The 18,612-nt window shown below is 46.5% G+C and overlaps 2 protein-coding genes across 8 annotated transcripts in view; both read left to right on the top strand.

Annotated features, from left to right (window-relative positions):
* The first annotated feature begins 1,534 nt into the window (after nt 1-1,534).
* Nucleotides 1,535-9,336, top strand: pgap4 (post-GPI attachment to proteins GalNAc transferase 4). Of its 6 annotated transcripts, none has more exons than XM_060911265.1 (2): nt 1,535-1,865; nt 7,203-9,336. In XM_060911265.1, the coding sequence occupies exon 2, from the start codon at nt 7,219-7,221 to the stop codon at nt 8,374-8,376; it is 1,158 nt and encodes a 385-aa protein (XP_060767248.1). In that variant the 5' UTR covers nt 1,535-1,865; nt 7,203-7,218; the 3' UTR covers nt 8,377-9,336. The 6 variants fall into 6 exon arrangements, with proteins under 6 accessions (XP_060767248.1, XP_060767247.1, XP_060767244.1 ...); XM_060911264.1 differs by having other exon boundaries at nt 7,185-9,336; XM_060911261.1 differs by lacking the exon at nt 1,535-1,865 and adding an exon at nt 1,905-2,263.
* Nucleotides 9,337-13,611: 4,275 nt separating this feature from the next.
* Nucleotides 13,612-18,612, top strand: part of tpcn3 (two pore segment channel 3) — a 10,387-nt gene continuing 5,386 nt past the window's right edge. Inside the window, exons 1-4 of one of the 2 annotated variants that reach the window (XM_060911258.1) lie at nt 13,612-13,997; nt 15,083-15,165; nt 15,264-15,378; nt 15,888-16,016. In XM_060911258.1, coding sequence (XP_060767241.1) covers nt 13,926-13,997; nt 15,083-15,165; nt 15,264-15,378; nt 15,888-16,016 — 399 coding nt within the window. In that variant the 5' untranslated portion in view covers nt 13,612-13,925. Of the gene's footprint in view, nt 13,998-15,082; nt 15,166-15,263; nt 15,379-15,887; nt 16,017-16,113; nt 16,285-18,612 lie in introns of those variants that run through there. The other variant, XM_060911259.1, reaches the window with a different exon arrangement.

The raw sequence follows: 18,612 nt of genomic DNA, 5'->3' as shown, positions 1-18,612 counted from the left end.
CTCAATAAATAAATGACCAAGTATAATATTTTTGTCTCATTTGTTTAACTGGGTTCTCTTTATCTACTTTTAGGACTTGTATGAAAATCTGATGATGTTTTAGGTCATATTTATGCAGAAATATAGAAAATTCTAAAGGGTTCACAAACTTTCAAGCACCACTGTATCAAGGAGAACAGTATGATTAATGGTGTCAAAAGCTGCACTAAGGTCAAACAACACAAGCAAGAAGACAACTCTAATCAGAGGCCAGTAGTAGGTCGTTTACGATTTTAACCAGTGCTGTCTTTGTGCATTGTTATTGCTAGTGCAGTTCCAATTGTGTTTAACAGAAAAAAAAAAATCACAGCAATCATAAAACATAACTGACAGCTTTCATTGTTAGCTCCTAAAAACAAAAGAGTAAGATTTACTTTGGTTAGTTATTGATTAAAGCTTGAAACTTCACTTACTGATCTGCTAGAGTGTACAGATGAGGAGGTGAGAGCTGGTCAGACTAAAGCGCTGCTGCATCACTTTCTTTATTTACAAAGAGATGCCACAAAGGCTAAATCCTTCTGCACCATGATCAGCAAGTAGTTCCTGTTAAAACAGACCAAGATGTTGATTAAATAAGTTCCACCTTAAAACTTCAACTCAGAATTTCACAACAAAATTACAAACGAATTTTGGATGCCTTTGAAGATTAATGATAAAAATGTATATTCAGGTCGCTCAGGTTGGGTTTCTCCTTGATTATTTATCATGTTGTGAAACATTGTGAAATGGCATATTAGTATGAAAAAAAAGATGTTTTCTACATACATTGATTGTCTTTTTAAAGAAATCAAGACTCCCCAGGATACATGGAAACTAACATATTAAAACCTATGATGGTTATCTTACCATTAGAGCCACCAATTATGTCTTTGGACTGTGGGGGAAACCGGAGCACCCGGAGGAAACCTACAGAGACACAGGGAGAACATGCAAACTCCACACAGAGAGGCCCCTGTTGGCCACTGGGCTCGAACCCAGAACCTTCTTGCTGTGAGGTGACAGTGCTAACCACTACACCACCAGGAGATAAAGATGCTCTGAAAAACTGGACCATTACAGGAGAGATGTGTTGAGTTTCTTCAAACAGAGTTTGATGTGGGGGTGGCACGGTGGTGTAGTGGTTAGCGCTGTCGCCTCACAGCAAGAAGGTCCAGGTTTGAGCCCCGTGGCCGGCGAGGGCCTTTCTGTGCGGAGTTTGCATGTTCTCCCCGTGTCCGCGTGGGTTTCCTCCGGGTGCTCCGGTTTCCCCCACAGTCCAAAGACATGCAGGTTAGGTTAACTGGTGACTCTAAATTGAGCGTAGGTGTGAATGTGAGTGTGAATGGTTGTCTGTGTCTATGTGCAGGCCTGTGATGACCTGGCGACTTGTCCAGGGTGTACCCCGCCTTTCACCCGTAGTCAGCTGGGATAGGCTCCAGCTTGCCTGCGACCCTGTAGAACAGGATAAGCGGTTATGGATGAATGGTTCAGTTTTGAGAATCCATGCTCATTTTATAAAATCAGTAACAGGTTCTGTCTTTAACGAGTGATTTTATGAACCTCATTTAATTAATTTTGTTGAATTGTTTTGGTTTAGAAACTACTTCTCCTTCACCTCCTCTCTCTGTTCCTCACAGCAGAGAAACTCAATCTGCCAACAATGGCACAAGGAAGCCTTGCACCCGTCTCTGAACGATCCTGAACCTGTGTGTGTGTGTGTGTGTGTGTGTGTGTGAAGAATGACTCTTGAAAAGGACACGAATGTAAACGAACATCAGTTGGAGATTCCTGCACCTGGCTGAACCTGTGTTTTAAAATTGCTGTGATTAAAAATTAAAACCAAACAGGTAAGTCTGATCTTTTATAGTTTTTCATACGAGTGTCAAAGCTTTTTGTTGTTGTTGAACGTCTGCATTTCCAAATTGTCACAATAGAAAGTACAAAGATGTCCTGTTTCTGTGAACACAAGAACACACTTTGTTGAGTCTCTGGCCAGCAGCCTCAGATCAGAGCACCCGCGGTACCGCCCACACACCCACACTGCCACCTGCTGGCCAACAGAGCTTCCCTCTGTATAAAGCCATCTCTGAGCTGTTGGCCGGATCAGCTGGGTGAACTTTCCCTCAGCACTCGGGTTTGTGTGCTGCAGCTGCAGTGTGGATCGGAGCGGATATTATTCAGAAAGTGGAGCTGAATCTAACACCTCATTCGAGAGGAAGAGAAGCGTTAAGATGGACACCAAGAGGTAATAGATGAGTGATGTGGATTAGCATGTGGCCTTAATCCTTATCACTCAGCGCTTTAATCTCCTGGGAGTGAGTTTTATTTCATTCATCTCCATCCTGGAGTTTTAATTTCGCTGCATAATTTCCTGCGGCTGCAGTACACTGTGGAGCCGCTAGAGGGCAGCGCATGCGCAGCTCAACTCGTTTGTGTTTCATATGATAATGTCTTTTTTTATTATTTCTGTTGAATACAAATATAGGTTCGCCTTTTTTAATCTTAACCTTCATCAAAAGACGAATACCTTATTTTCCTCCAGCTTTCCTTTTCGGGCAGTTACCCTGTAGATACTGAGTTTAAACAACTTCACTAAAATACTGAACTATGTAAAACTGCTGTTTATCAAGTCAAGTCAACTTTATTGTCAAATATGCTCTACATGCTCGACATACAGCACAGATGAAATATCAGTCCTCTCTGACCCACGGTGCAAACAGGCAATGCAATAAATAAAAATAGAATAAGTGAAAAAACAACAACAATATAAACAGTATAAACACTAGATATGAACTAGACGTAGACTGAACACTCATATATATATATATATATATATATATATATATATATATATATATATATATACAAAGATTATAAACTTATCTGTTTATAATCGTTGGGTTTGTGGGATTTATTTACTCAAGCGTCTTGTAATCAATAGTAACTGTGGGTGGTAAAAGAGAGCAACTGGACTTGCTTGAAGATTCTTGAAGACGTTTCACCTCTCATCCGAAAGGCTTCTTCAGTTCTGTCTGACTAGTAGGGAGCATCAGGTATTTATCCTCTCATGGATGAAAAGCTCATCTAAGGTGTCGTTGAGTCATCCTGTTGGTGTGGGTCACTGGGGGCTGGGTGTGAACGGCCTTGAGAGTCGTTAGGGTGATCAATGGAATGCTGATTCTCTCTGTCCTCCTGTGAGTCACTGAAAACAGCTGGGTTTTGGTGTGCATTCAGTTGTCTGGGAAGTGTGCGCCAAGGGCTGCATTGTAGGTGGCTGATAAGTGATGTCTGAAGGCCAATTTATGCTGACAACCCAGTCCTCGCAGATAGCGTCGCAGACAGTGTCTGCATAGCCCCCCCACCTTCGCAGACGCTCTGCGCGCACCTCCCAAAAATTGTGACCACCGCAGAAGCCTCGCAGACAGCGTCACAGACAAGAGGGCTCTGATTGGTCCACTCTACATCTGCTGTACACGTACTTCCGCTTCCCTACTTTCCCGGTTTGTTTTGTTTTCACGACTGCCATTTTAAAAAAACGAGCGAAGATGGAGCAGCACGAAGAGCGGTTGATCGAGGAAGTGAGGAAGTACGTACATCTATACGACTCCAGTTCTAGTCATTATAAGTAACCAGAGGATAAACACTCCACTAACCACACCCACCAACTACTCCTAGCAATTTTGCGACTTTGCGCCCCCTTGCGTTGTGGCGGTGAATAACATCGCGCACGCCTATTACTCCCCGCTCAACGATAAATTACAACTGTCTGCGAAAAGCTATCTGCGAAAGCCTTGTCGCAAGAGCATGCAGAGGCCTTTAGACCCCCACCTCTGTTCAGTGATGGCCGTTCCAGGTTGACAAAAATGGCTTCTTTAACTCCTCGCTCAAACCAACGATCCTCTCTGGCTAAAATGTGTACGTTGCAATCCTGAAATGAGTGTCCTTTGTTGTTAAGATGAAGGTAGACAGCAGAGTCCTGGCCTGAGGAACTGGCTCTCCTGTGTTGAGCCATACGCCTGTGAAGCGGTTGTTTAGTTCTCCAATATAGAGTCTGTGCATTCCTCACTGCACTGAATTGCATACACTACGTTGTCCTGTTTGTGTCTGGGTATTCTGTCCTTAGGGTGGACCAGTTTCTGCTTCAGGGTGTTACTGGGTCTGAAATGTACCGGAATGTTGTGTTTGTAGAAGATCCTCCTGAGTTTCTCAGATAGACCAGAAATGTAGGGAATGACAATGTTCTTGTGTTTGTTCCTGTTATCCTCCTTGTCCGTTATGTTCCTTTTTCTGCTCTTGAAGAAAGACCAGTTGGGATACCCGCAGTTCTGAAGTGCTTTCTTGATGCGATTCTGCTCCTTCTCTTTTCCTTCTACCATTGTAGGGATGTTCTGAGCCCTGTGTTGCAAGGTCCTAATGACCCCCAATTTGTGTTCCAGTGGGTGGTGAGAGTCAAAGAGTAGGTACTGGTCTGTGTGTGTGGGTTTCCGGTAGACCTCGATGCTAAGGCTTCTGTCTTGTCTAATGTGTACATCACAATCCAAGAAGGCTAGATTATTCCCACTGACGTCCTCATCTCATCTCATTATCTCAAGCCGCTTTATCCTTCTACAGGGTCGCGGGCGAGCTGGAGCCTATCCCAGCTGACTACGGGCGAAAGGCGGGGTACACCCTGGACAAGTCGCCAGGTCATCACAGGGCTGACACATAGACACAGACAACCATTCACACTCACATTCACACCTACGCTCAATTAATGCCGCTTTTCCACTACAAACGTGGCTGAGCCGTGCCGTGCCGAGTCGAGCTGAGTCGGGCTGAGCGGGGCTGTTGGAGTTGCATTTCGACTACAACCGCGCTGAACCGTGCTGGCTGGAAGTGGGTGGACACATTGGGTGGAGTTAGCGAAAGTGGGTGGACGTCACGTGATGTCGTTAAGTAGCGCAAACAGTGACATCAGTGACAGTGGCGGAACAAGTCAGAGCCGGGCCGGGGGCGGGGCAAATGACCGGGCCCTTTATTAAAGCTTATCATAACATCATTTTAGGCTACAAAATGTCCGCAACTGCGGTGTTTACCAATTTCAACACTACCGGGTGCAACTATGTTATTTAGTACATCAAGTCCTTCAAACGAACATGTAACTCAGAAACAAAAAACATTAGGATACTGTACATGGCTCATAATAAAACATCAATAGCCTATACTGCGCACATTATTTGAAGGGCATACGAATGAGCGCTCAGAGGTTGCAACGGTGACAGGAAGAGTCAGAAATAAAAGGAGGGCGGTGCAAACCTCACTGAATGCACTGTGTTTACCAATTTCAACACTCCGGGGTGCAACTATGTTATTTTGTACATTAAGTCCTTCAAACGAACATGTAACTCAGAAACAAAAAAACATTAGGCGACATACTGTACATGGCTCATAATAAAACATCAATAGCCTACTGCGCGCATTATTTGAAGGGCATACGACGAGCCTTGCGCTCCGCGAACTCGTCCACGATGCTCTGTATGTCACTGATTCAGTGATCTTTTCAGCGGTAGTCTCACGACCCGGATAGTAAACAATAAACATGGAGGACATGGTGTCGTTAGTGTTGCTGGTCTTGGTGCTGTGGCTTGTTGTCACCGACAACGCCAACAGATACTGGCAAGAGCGTATAGATGAGGCGAGGCGCATAAGGCTTCAGAAATTCTCGTAATTCGTAATTATTCTTCTTCCGGGTTTGCGGTGTTTACAGATCCCAGCGTGCTCGCGGGGCGTGTGTGGGCATGTGAGGACACTCCTCCTCACCAATCAGTGCACAGGGGAGTGTCTGCTCACGCCCCCAACCTCACTCGGCTCGTTTTGGCTCGCTTCAGCCCCACTCCAAAACGGTGCGAGTTTTAGGGGCTAAGCAGGGCTGAAGCGAGCTGAGTCGTGCTGGTTTTTGGTAGTCGAAACGCGAGCTGTGTCGGGCTGAAGTGAGCTGAAAAAGGGTAGTGGAAAAGGGCCATTAGAGTCACCAGTTAACCTAACCTGCATGTCTTTGGACTGTGGGGGAAACCGGAGCACCCGGAGGAAACCCACGCGGACAACATGCAAACTCCGCACAGAAAGGCCCTCGCCGGCCCCGGGGCTCGAACCCGGACCTTCTTGCTGTGAGGCGACAGCGCTAACCACTACACCACCGTGCCGCCCTATTCCCACTGACGTCCTCCTGAGTGAAATTGATGTTGATATCCACTGCATTGATGTGCTGAGAGAAGGCTTCCACCTCATGGGTTTTGATTTTAACCCAGGTATCATCCACATATCTGAACCAGTGGCTGGGAGCAACTCCTGAAAAAGTGGTCAAAGCTTTATGTTCCACTTCCTCCATGTAAAGATTGGCCACAATAGGGGACACCGGTGAGCCCGTGGCACATCCATGCGTCTGTCTGTAGAAACTTTCATTAAACTGGAAATAAGTGGTGGTCAGGCAGGACTGAGGAAGCCTTTCGGATGAGAGGTGAAACGTCTTCAAGAATCTTCAAGCAAGTCCAGCTGCTCTCTTTTACCGCCCACAGTTACTGCGGCCTGGATGACTGACAATCTTCACAGACTTCTAATCGAGAATTTTCCGAACTCGTTTCGCTCGCGCGCGCGCTCTGGTGGCCATTAGAACCCGGAAGTGTTTACCGAGTTCTAATAAGGAAGCTGTGCGCGTGCACGACGCGGATTATTTTTTTTGTGGTTTTTGCGGCTTTCTGGCGGCGGCGGGGTCTGAGGGGAACCTGGAGCAGCTCGCACTGCTGGCGGACCCAGAGCGGCGTGTTTAATGAGAAGCGGCTGGGAGCTAACTGAGCTAACCGCGCTAACTGAGCTAACCGCGCTAACCGAGCTAACCGAGCAGTGAGGACAGCCAGCCGCTTGGTGCAGGAGAAACACATTACAGGATCACCACACCGTGTCGGTTTCACTCAGCAGCGCACTTTAACACTTTAACACGCTCTGAAGAATTCTGTTCATTTCTGACTCGGCTCGTCCATGTTTCCGTGACGTCACACACAAGCGCCGGGGTCTGACGTCAGAGCTGCAGTGACAGGAGCTGAGGTGAGAGAACCTGTTTAAACACTGAGAGGATAATAGAAGAGACCTGATTGATCCTCTTCCCATTAGACTGTGTGTGTGTATAAAAGTGTGTGTGTTGGTTACAGAGCATTGGTCAGACCCATGTGTCGATGGAGAGGCGTGCTGCTGCTGCAGCGTCTGTGCTGGACGAGTCATGTGACCCAGGCTCTGGCTCTGTGCGTGCTGACGTTCGGTGTGCTCCTGCCCCTGTGCTGCCATCGCTGTCTCTACTCCTACTACTTCCTGAAGTCCTGGTACCTGGAGCAGAAGAGTGATGAGGCCCTGAGGCGGAGCTATGAGGACGGACAGGAGGCGCTCGCATACTGGCGGGACGTTGTGGTGGGCGGAGCTGTGCAGGGGGACGTTTCCGAGCAACCAGAGCTGCTGGTGACGGTGGTGACGGCACGCAGGGTCGATGGGCTGCAATATCACTACCTGCTGCAGGTGATGCGGCGGTTGGACGTCCTCCTGCAGGGGTGCGGTGACACCCTTTCTGCAGCTGTGCTGGTGTGCGACGTTGAAAGCAGTCCCCAAGACAACGAGGACGCCGTGCTGGTGGAGAAGCGGTTCCGTGTGGTGAGGCGGGGGAAGGGCATGGACCAGTACACGAATGTGTTTGAGAAGGAAAAGAGAGATTATGTGTTCTGTCTGCGTCAGAGCATGGAGACGGTGAAGCCGAGGAACGTGGTGGTGCTGGAGGATGACGCTCTGCCCAACACCGACTTCTTCTCCATCATCCGTGATTTACTCAGCCGCCGGTTCATTTTACGCTCACTGTACGTTAAATTATATCATCCTGAACGGCTGCAGCGCTACTGGAACCCGGAGCCGTACCGAATCCTGGAGTGGGTGGGGCTCGGCATGTTTGGGGCGTCAACGATTCTTCTTTTCCTGGCCGCCTTCCCTCGATTCTCTCCGCCCTTCTCCATGCCTCTCTTCCTCTTCCTGATGGCCTACATCATGGTGGGGACAGAGCTTATAGGGCGGCACTACCTGTTGGAGCTGAGGCGTGTCTCCCCACAGCTGTATGCTGTGTCTCCAGCCACCGAGTGCTGCACGCCCGCCATGTTGTTCCCGGGGAACACGTCCTTCCATGCCGCTGAGCTGCTGGACGCTGCCACATGCATGAGGGGAAACGCCAAGGACATGGTGCTGTACCGCCATGCAGGCTCCGCCCACAGCCTCGAACCTAATGCTATACAACACATTGGGGCGTTTTCCTCTGTCAGAGCAAATCCACTGCACCCACAACTCCTCTGATCCACGGATCTGCCCCTGTGGGTCTATGAGATCAGTCTCAGTCTGAATCAGTTGGGTTGTCCACTTGTCAAAAAATTGTTGAAAATAATTCAGAATCAAACTGGATATGAATCAGTAATCATTCGTACTGTAGAGGCTGGTCAGAATCAGTTTCTCTCTTTCCCACTGAGACCTCAACACATGGGCTTGGATCAACTCTACAACCATCAGATGGAGAGAACTGTGTCTCTGTCCTGGATCTCTTTTCTGCACTGGACCTGGAAGTGCCTTTTCCCTCCATCAGGAATGAAACCTTTGACCTTCACTGCCGCTGTCTGAGCTCAATGGAGACTCGGTGTTTGTTTATACACACAGACAGCTGACTCTCATCCTGGCAGGCTGATTTGACCTTGACCTTTAGTGGTGCTCACCATGCATGTTAGACAGCTTCCTCCCGATCTTATTGGCTGTCTGTGATATGCAAATCAGTCAGATAATGCTGTCATAATCAGCTGTCGGACACGCGGGATTACCTTCAGCACTCATTAATGAGTCTTGATGCTCAGCTCTTGTACACTACCTATTGCATTTTGTCCTGTTTTTACTGCTGCAGTGAAACACAGTTATCTGTCTGTAGGGCTGAATCGATCACGCTGAGCAGAGAATGGGTAACACTTCAATTTATTAAATCTGTAAACACCAAACCAAAACTCAACCTGAGAGCTGAGATAATCGAGTGAACCTGTGTGTGTGATTTTATTTTATTTTCTTTATAAATCTTCCTGATGCAATGCTGTCCTTTCCAGGATGCTGTATTTTGCTGTTTAAAAGATGTGAATGATGATTTATACTCAACACAAAGTTCATATTTTTACACAAGTGTTATGAAGTGTGTGTGCATGTTTACAGAGACAATGAAACAGTAAACAATCAAATCCACCAATAAATCAAATTTTCCATTGATGGACGTGTGAGTTTAAACTCTGAACCTTTTTGTCAGTGTCTCACCACCCCATCCCCCCCATCTCTTCTTCTCTTTTACCTCTTCATGCAATTTTGTTTCACTACAGTGCTTCACAGTGTCTCATCTCATCTCATTATCTGTAGCCGCTTTATCCTGTTCTACAGGGTCGCAGGCGAGCTGGAGCCTATCCCAGCTGACTACGGGTGAAAGGCGGGGTTCACCCTGGACAAGTCGCCAGGTCATCACAGGGCTGACACATAGACACAGATAACCATTCACACTCACATTCACACCTACGCTCAATTTAGAGTCACCAGTTAACCTAACCTGCATGTCTTTGGACTGTGGGGGAAACCGGAGCACCCGGAGGAAACCCACGCGGACACGGGGAGAACATGCAAACTCCACACAGAAAGGCCCTCGCCGGCCCCGGGGCTCGAACCCGGACCTTCTTGCTGTGAGGCGACAGCACTAACCACTACACCACCGTGCCGCCCACTTTACAGTGTGTGTGAGTGGGAAATGCACCACTTGTATTTGTCATCCGAGCTCCATCCAGGACACAGAGAACCAAAACTGTGATATAAATCTCTGTCACTCGTGAGGAAATCAATGAATTGTTTTGATAAATTTGGGGACTTTTTGTTTGTGAATGTGTCGATATAATAAAAAGAAAATCAAATGTTGGCGTGAAGATATGAAGTTTAAATTCTCGTCTCGTCTCATCTTCTTCCGCTTATCCGGGACCGGGTCGCGGAGGCAGCAGTCTAAGCAGGGAAGCCCAAACTTCCCTTTCCCCAGACACCTCGGCCAGCTCCTCGGGAAGAACACCGAGGCGTTCCCAGGCCAGCCGAGAGACATAGTCCCTCCAGCGTGTCCTGGGTCTTCCCCGGGGCCTCCTCCCGGGGGGACATGCCTGGAACACCTCCCCAGGGAGGCGTCCAGGAGGCATCCGAAAAAGATGCCCGAGCCACCTCAGCTGGTTCCTCTCGATGTGGAGGAGCAGCGGCTCTACTCCGAGCTCCTCCCGAGTGACTGTGCTTCTCACCCTATCTCTAAAGGAGCGCCCAGCCACCCTACGAAGGAAACGCATTTCAGCCGCTTGTATCCGCGATCTTGTTCTTTCGGTCATTACCCAAAGCTCATGACCATAGGTTTAAATTCTCGTGTTGAAAAAATCGCATTTATCATATGTAATATATCACGGAGCTGAGTGGCATATTTAAATAATACTGGCTGGTGTTGAGTGGGATATCAGATATATTCCATTCAGCTAACATGATACTGAACGAGTTGAAGACGAGTAGCTGAATGGAATATATCTGATAGACCACAAAAAAAAGACAGCCAATAATGTTGTTTATTATTATCATCATCTCATCTGGCCACGGGCTAGGCCGGATGAGCTTATGTGATTGCGCGTCGTCCATCCACAATTTACAAAAATTGCTCCTCTTCCTACAGGATTGATTGGATTTTGATCAAACTTTCATCCAGTGTTCCCCAGGTGGGTGTGCATAGAAGTTGTCAAGATGGTTGTCACCTGTCATATTTATGATTTTATGGGCGTCTTGGCCGGTATGAGCTCCAGTCTCACTGAGGCTGTTTTTATAATTATTATTATTATACATGCATGTTTGATGTCACAAATCTGGCAGCCATGTTTGTTTACAAATGATCACACCCGGTGTCTCCGAAATCACTCACTACTCACGGTATAGTGAACTCTCTCTATAGTGAGTTCGCCATTTTGTAGTACTGTCTGAATGTATAGTGAGAATTATTACACTCCTCTATATAGTGCACTCATAGTGTCCCACAATGCACCGTGAAAAGTAGTGTACAGCCGATGAGCACTAACGAAGCAATATATCCCAGCATGCATTGCGTTCGCGCTGAAAGAAAAGAAGTGCGTTGGGGTGAACGGACAGAGGGAGAAACATAGATTATAAACAGATATTCAAGTACAATTAAAAATAGTAAGAGAATAGAAAATAAGCTAAACTAGAATAAGACATAAAATACAAGAATAAAAGTTAGAGTGCAGAGCGAGGAATTAATCAAAGCCTCAAATTTGATTTAATAAAAGAAGAAAGGATTCAGCCTTGATTGAAAAGAACTGAAAGCTGCAGGTACTTTGCATTGATTAATGTGTGAAATGTGCTCAGTATAATAATGTAGATTTATCACAAAAATGCATGCATGTGTTTATTATTTTAAAACCCCAGCAGCCGACTGATCTGGCCCGTTTTAATTGTGCGACAGTAATGACGTAAATGCCGGCGCGGCGGAGTAGTGTCCCAAAGTGTTTTTACATTTTACCAATGAGCTCACGATATAGTCCCCTATATAGAATTCCCTAGATAGGGAGCAGGGAGGAGTGAACGAACGAGTGAGCGATTTCAGACGCAGCCACAGTCGCTTGCTAGCTTGGAAGTTTTCCGTGTAATCTGTATCTTATAGCATTTTCAAATCACTGTGACAGTTTCCTGCAGGCACCGCCGGTGAATAAAGAAAAGGTTCTGCCTCATGCGCAGCAGAAAACTTCCTCATTGGATATTTGCATCAGCTCCGATGTGTGACGTCATGTTGTCTTGACAACCGTGCAATATCGTAACCCATATTCAACGCTCATTCTCCATTGGGTAGAGTGACATAATACAGGTAGAATAAGTGATACGCTAACAATATTGCATGCTATCAAACCAAATGAATGAAACCCAGTAGAAGGGAATCGAACACGTTTTTATTCGATTGATAAAGTCTCCTGTATGGATGATAATTCCCGATATTTCACTCCGATGACATCACTTCCAGTGCGTGTTGTCAAAATGGTGAACTGGTTCAAAATTAAAATTCTTATGATTAACTTGTATGATTTTTTGTGTGTGTGAACGTATAATATGAAGAAGATTACACGGTGGGGTGAAGATAAGAGGTTTATCTTCTCGTGTTGAAAAGACTTACAGTCACCACTGGAAGATAAACTTCACACCTTCGCAGCGCAGTGTAACATCCTCTATATTCTACAGAGTACTCTGTGGCATTTTAGTTTTTTATTCCTAATCTATTTATTGCATTCTATTTTACTCATTTCCTTTTTTAAAGTCTCTTCACTCCTTCTGGAACACTGCGCTGCATTTTGCACTCTGTATGATTTGTGTCTGTAACCAATAAAACTTGATTTGAATCTTTATTGTAAACTTCATTCACAGCACATTCCTCAGCAGAAACGAGGCGAGTTTATTTCAGGTCTGACGGGAGGAAGGTTTGATTCTAATCTGAACACTTGAGATTCATTAAGTTTATAGAAAGCTGTGTTTCTAAAGGAGTCGGTTCAGTGACTCGATGCTGAGTCAGCAGGCCAGATGTGTTCCTCATTGCCATGCTGATGCTGAGCTGTGAAACGCGCACCGCTGGCAGTTAAAGAGGAACTCACACTCACACTGATGGCGGAGCGGAGCGGATTATTGTTTATTATTGTTTATTATGGTTTATTATGGTTTATTATTCACATGAAAAGGAACAAAAATCACTTTCATCAACATCCCAAACTGCGCGCGCGTGAGAGAGAGAGAGAGAGAGAGAGAGATAATGATCCTATAAACTGGATCCATTTCCGCTCCACTCCGTCACATGACGGTCATCAGGCTGCACGAGCCCAACTCACCGGATTCACACAGGAGGAGTGGAGGGGGGGGGACCCACACACACACACACACACACACACACACAGGAGAAGTGGAGGGGGGGGGGACCCACACACACACACACACACACACACACAGGAGAAGTGGAGGGGGGGGGGACCCACACACACACACACAGGAGGAGTGGAGGGGGGGGGACCCACACACACACACACACACACACACAGGAGAAGTGGAGGGGGGGGGGACCCACACACACACACACAGGAGGAGTGGAGGGGGGGGGACCCACACACACACACACAGGAGAAGTGGAGGGGGGGGGACCCACACACACACACACAGGAGGAGTGGAGGGGGGGGGGACCCACACACACACACACAGGAGAAGTGGAGGGGGGGGGGACCCACACACACACACACAGGAGGAGTGGAGGGGGGGGGGACCCACACACACACACACACACAGGAGGAGTGGAGGGGGGGGGACCCACACACACACACACACAGGAGGAGTGGAGGGGGGGGGGACCCTCACACACACACACACACAGGAGGAGTGGAGGGGGGGGGGACCCACACACACACACACACAGGAGGAGTGGAGGGGGGGACCCTCACACACACACACACACACACACACACACACACACACACCCCGGTTTCTCTCCTGTGGGATGCGGGTGTGAGATTTTTCCCTCAAAAGCAAAACCGCAGAGTGGGTGTGTTTAAAAGCCCAGAGTGGGTGTGTTTAAAAGCCCAGAGTGGGTGTGTTTAAAAGCCCAGAGTGGGTGTGTTTAAAAGCCCAGAGTGGGTGTGTTTAAAAGCCCAGAGTGCGGGAGGAATCCTGTGAGGAGTCACGCGCGCGCGCTGGATTTCCTGGAGAGGAGGAAAGAGGGAGAGAGAGAGAGAGAGAGAGAGGGCGGAGAGGAGTCTGTGGATGAAAAACAGGGAAGATGGCTGAACAAGAGAAAGGAGAGACAGACCGAGCGCAGAGAGACAGACAGAACCCCGACACCGGGGAACACGTAAGGAAAACTCAACCACTCTCTCACTCTCACTTACTCTTTCACACTCACACACACACTCTCTCTCTCTCACTCTCTCACTCTCTCTCTCTCTCTCACTCTTTCACACACACACACACACACACACACACACTCTCTCTCACTCTCTCTCTCTCACTCTCTCTCTCTCTCTCTCTCTCTCTCACTCTTTCACACACACACACACACACACACTCTCTCTCACTCTTTCTCTCTCTCTCTCTCTCTCACTCTTTCACACTCACACACACCCTCTCTCTCTCTCTCTCTCTCTCTCTCACTCGCTCTCTCTCTCTCACCGAGCTCACAGTGATGAGAAACTCCACATTTATCCATCACTGACTTTTACTCACACTGTCGTTTATCAAACTTTATCATGATGTGAGAGAGAGAGAAAGTGAGTGAGAGTGAAAGAGTGACTGAGAGTGAAAGAGTGTGAGAGTGAAAGAGTGAGTGAAAGAGACTGAGAGAGAGAGAGTGAGTGAGAGAGAGAGAGAGAGAGAGTGTGTGTGTGTGTGTGAGTGAGAGAGAGAGATCAGGAACTGGGGGAAAGTGACATCAAAGTGTATTTTAAAATACGATCCCCAAAACGGCGTCACGGTGGTGTAGTGGTTAGCGCTGTCGCCTCACAGCAAGAAGGTCCGGGTTCGAGCCCCGGGGCCGGCGAGGGCCTTTCTGTGTGGAGTTTGCATGTTCTCCCCGTGTCCGCGTGGGTTTCCTCCGGGTGCTCCGGTTTCCCCCACAGTCCAAAGACATGCAGGTTAGGTTAACTGGTGACTCTAAATTGAGCGTAGGTGTGAATGTGAGTGTGAATGGTTGTCTGTGTCTATGTGTCAGCCCTGTGATGACCTGGCGACTTGTCCAGGGTGAACCCCGCCTTTCGCCCGTAGTCAGCTGGGATAGGATCCAGCTCGCCTGCGACCCTGTAGAAGGATAAAGCAGCTACAGATAATGAGATGAGTTAATGAGCAGTCAGATTACAGGCTAATGTTCATGTTTCATTAATGATTCATTATTGTGATGTGCAATATCTGTTATTCATTATCACTATATATTTGTGTGTTTAGAGGTTAAACCTGGCTGCAGTGTATGTATCGGATGCTCAGCACAACAGGAACATCGTCTTTGACACGACGCCACAGGCAGTGAGGTAACAACACAACTACGCAACCTGCCACTGTGTGTGTCAGTGTAAGGTGGTACAGCACAAGATCTGAAGCATCTGTGTGTGTGTGTGTGTGTGTGTAGGCTGTACCTGTTGTATAATCACTGGCTGCTGCGTGTGTGTGTGTACGCCTTCATCATGATGGATTTGGCACTTGCACTGTTCGAGGAACCTGCACTCATCCCTCTGCCCCTGTGGGTCAGTAACACACGTCTCATTGCGTAATGTCAGTTGAGCGACCTGTTAGCTTTTGCTAATATCACAATATCTCAGTTAGTCAGCGTTAGTCACAGTGAGAGTCACATGGAGTCAGAATTAATCAAAATCAGATTTATTTAGAATCAAATTAAATCACAGTTGGACTCGCTCAGTTCTTCAAAATGTGAATCAACTTGTATTCAGAACAGAATAATTAGAATGGGATTCAGTCAGACACCATCTGACTCAGAATCACTATCCAAATGATTCATAATCCGTTACGATCAGCACAGAATCAGTAAGATTCAAAATCAACCAGAATCAGTCTGAATCACTCAGTTGGAATGATTCAGAATCAGTTAAAATAAGAATCGGATTCATTTTCAAACAGAATCGTTTTAAATTTTTCAGAAGCTTGCAGAAATTAGAATGAGATTAATTTGGAATAATAACAGACGAGCAGATTAATTTATTCATCTGATTCTTTAACATGTGCGTGTGTTCCTCAGACCACCTCCGTGATCGAGCTCCTGTGTTTGATGGTGTTTTCTGCCCGATTGGTTCATTATGCTAAAGTCATTCCTCGCAGCGTTTTCATCAGAGATCCCAAAAACATCTGCATCATCATCAGCATCACGGTAACGCCTCTCCTACATCTCCTCCTCCTGCCGGTAACGCCTCTCTTACATCTCCTCCTCCTGCCGGTAACGCCTCTCTTACATCTCCTCCTCCTGCCGGTAACGCCTCCTCCTCCTGCCGGTAACGCCTCTCCTACATCTCCTCCTCCTGCCGTCATTCCCCAATTCCTGTTTTGTCCTCATGTACATGCTCTTCCTTACCTGTCTGTTTCATGGATTAAAGTTTTCCGTCGCTACGACGGATTTCCGTCAACTGGGAGCGCTAAAGGTCAGTAATGAGAGTGATGCAGATCTGAGGAAAAAAAAAAGGGGGGGGTAGGCCCATAGGTCTGACACCGATGTGATTTAGAACTTCACCAAGCTGCTGTGATTGCCTGTTGTTGAACCCTTTCTTGTGCTGTGTTTGAGTATATGTAAAGGAATAAGTTGTTGCGCTAGATAGGAATAAATAAATAAATACAGCCTCCGCTACTGTCTAGTCCTGGGGAGGCTCGGCGGAGGCCACTGATGAAACTATTTGGCTGTCCGACTACTAGGTTACTTGTCTACTACTAATACTAGGCCTTTTGTAGTAGTAATAATGATATTTGCCTATTGAAAGGTGATCAGGTGAAAAAGTTGAAGCCGCAGCAAGACCTTTGCTATTCAGCCTTTTGTAGGTTAAACAGGCTTCGGCAGACAACGTTCTGGAAAGGCTGTGTTTTTCTTTGGTTTGATTAGCCTACGATTTAATCTTTAAACATTTATGGTTTCAGCAGTTCGCTTAAACATTGGAGGCTGCGGAGTTGGGCTGCAAGATTTCCCGACACTTGTTTAAGATGACAAACTTCATAGTAAGGAGAAAATAATTCCACAGTATTTAGTGCCTCGTCAGTCTCAAAAATTAATAGTGAAGGAGCAACGCGAATTAAGTCCCCAAAAAACATCTCGTAGGCCTATATTTTACATTTTCAAAAAAGTCCGGAATTGGAAGTCGGTCAGTGGAGTGTAATGAAGTGTCTCATTCACTAAGCACAAAAGGTCAGAAAACAGCGGAGAAAACAGCGATTGCTTAAATAGGCTACTGATGGTTTACATTAGTAATTTAATGTATGTGACAAATAAATTCATTGATTAAATAGATAAAGAAGCGAATACTCCGAAGCTCAAAATTCAGGAAAGTGGCTCCGGTGTCGCAAGTGCACAAGAACAGTTATTTGAAAGTTAACCTGATGAATTTGTGCGTGCGCATGTGGTTTCATGAAGAACCGGGACAATTGGCATTCGGTGAAAGATTCACACCTCTGACTCATTATATTCGCGCGCGCCCCTCTCGCCCACTGCTGCTTCGTTTTCCCGATTTACACGCGTGTCTGAAGATGGAGTTTTCAGAAATCCCCACTCTGCCCAGAGTTTGTGAAAGTAGCTGTTTTCAGTGACTGAAACCTCCGTATAGGTGTGAATGAGAGGTGCAACCGAATAAATAAATATGCGTCTTTTTTATCCGGCTACATGTAGGCTATCACTGCGCAAAGCCTCTAATGTTGAAATGGTAGTAATATTTGTTAAAATAATAGTAGGCTAATTTCCACATTAATCGGTAAAATGGCCCAAGGGATGTGATGGGGGGGATGGCCGTTTTATAAGGGGAATGATTTGAGATTTTTATTTCAGAAGGGGGATGCCTCCCCCCCCCCCCCCCCCCCCCCCCCCCAACTCGAGTACTGCGTATAAGGCCATATTTCACCGGACACAGGCCCTTCGATTTCCATCACTAGAGCGCGTCAAATTATTTTCGGTTTTGCCAGCATGGACGCGCTTCTTTTAAATGAAGGCACAGATGTGTCAGACATCGACAAAACGGTAGAGAATAAGTGGAGATGGGCTTGGCGAAATGAAATGGGCGATAATGGCAAGCCGTTTAGTTCATGGTGCAAAAAGATGAAAATGGCAGGTGTGTGCTTTTGTGTAGTTTGCCATAAAAAAAGTCTATGGAAGCGATGGCAAAAAACGAGATGCCTTTGGCTTCACTGCTAAGAAGCAGAAAAAGTGAACTTTCACTTTACTTTTCTTGTTTCCTGGTTTTATGTCAGCAGATTTTCTTATTTTTCTTTCTGTTCCACTCTTTTGAAAGCATGGTTCAAGTTCGACTGCACTTGCACTTTTCTCTGAACCACTGTTGTGCATTACTAAAGTATTGTTGAAATAAATTTGCACTTTGCGCTGAAAACTTGATGTTTCATCGTTTATAGCCAGTAATGACAATGGTAAAGTCTTGCCTTAGCTTTAGTCATTGTTAAAATTATGTAAATGTACTATAAGTAGGGGCCGAGGGGATAATGGACAACACGGTGTTTAAAATTTGACACATCGCTGACGTGGTAGGGGCCAACGACATGGAGCTTTTTTTTTTTCAGTCAGATGATTTTTTTTTTTTGCTTTAATCCATGCTGTTTCCAGCTGTGCCCATGGTCTCAAACCGGTCTGATCATCACACACAGAGAGCTGCTCTGTCAGTTACCCTTCAGAAGAAGTGTGTTGGGGTGTGTGCACACGCAGGGGTGGGGCTTAGATTAAATTTTGACCCCAGCTTTGACCCATTCAGCACTTTTGCTGT

The sequence above is a fragment of the Neoarius graeffei genome, chromosome 27 (assembly GCF_027579695.1).
Source record: "Neoarius graeffei isolate fNeoGra1 chromosome 27, fNeoGra1.pri, whole genome shotgun sequence".
NCBI classification, from domain to species: domain Eukaryota; kingdom Metazoa; phylum Chordata; class Actinopteri; order Siluriformes; family Ariidae; genus Neoarius; species Neoarius graeffei.
Note: the sequence above shows the minus strand (reverse complement) of the source record. Positions and strands in the feature narration are given on the sequence as shown.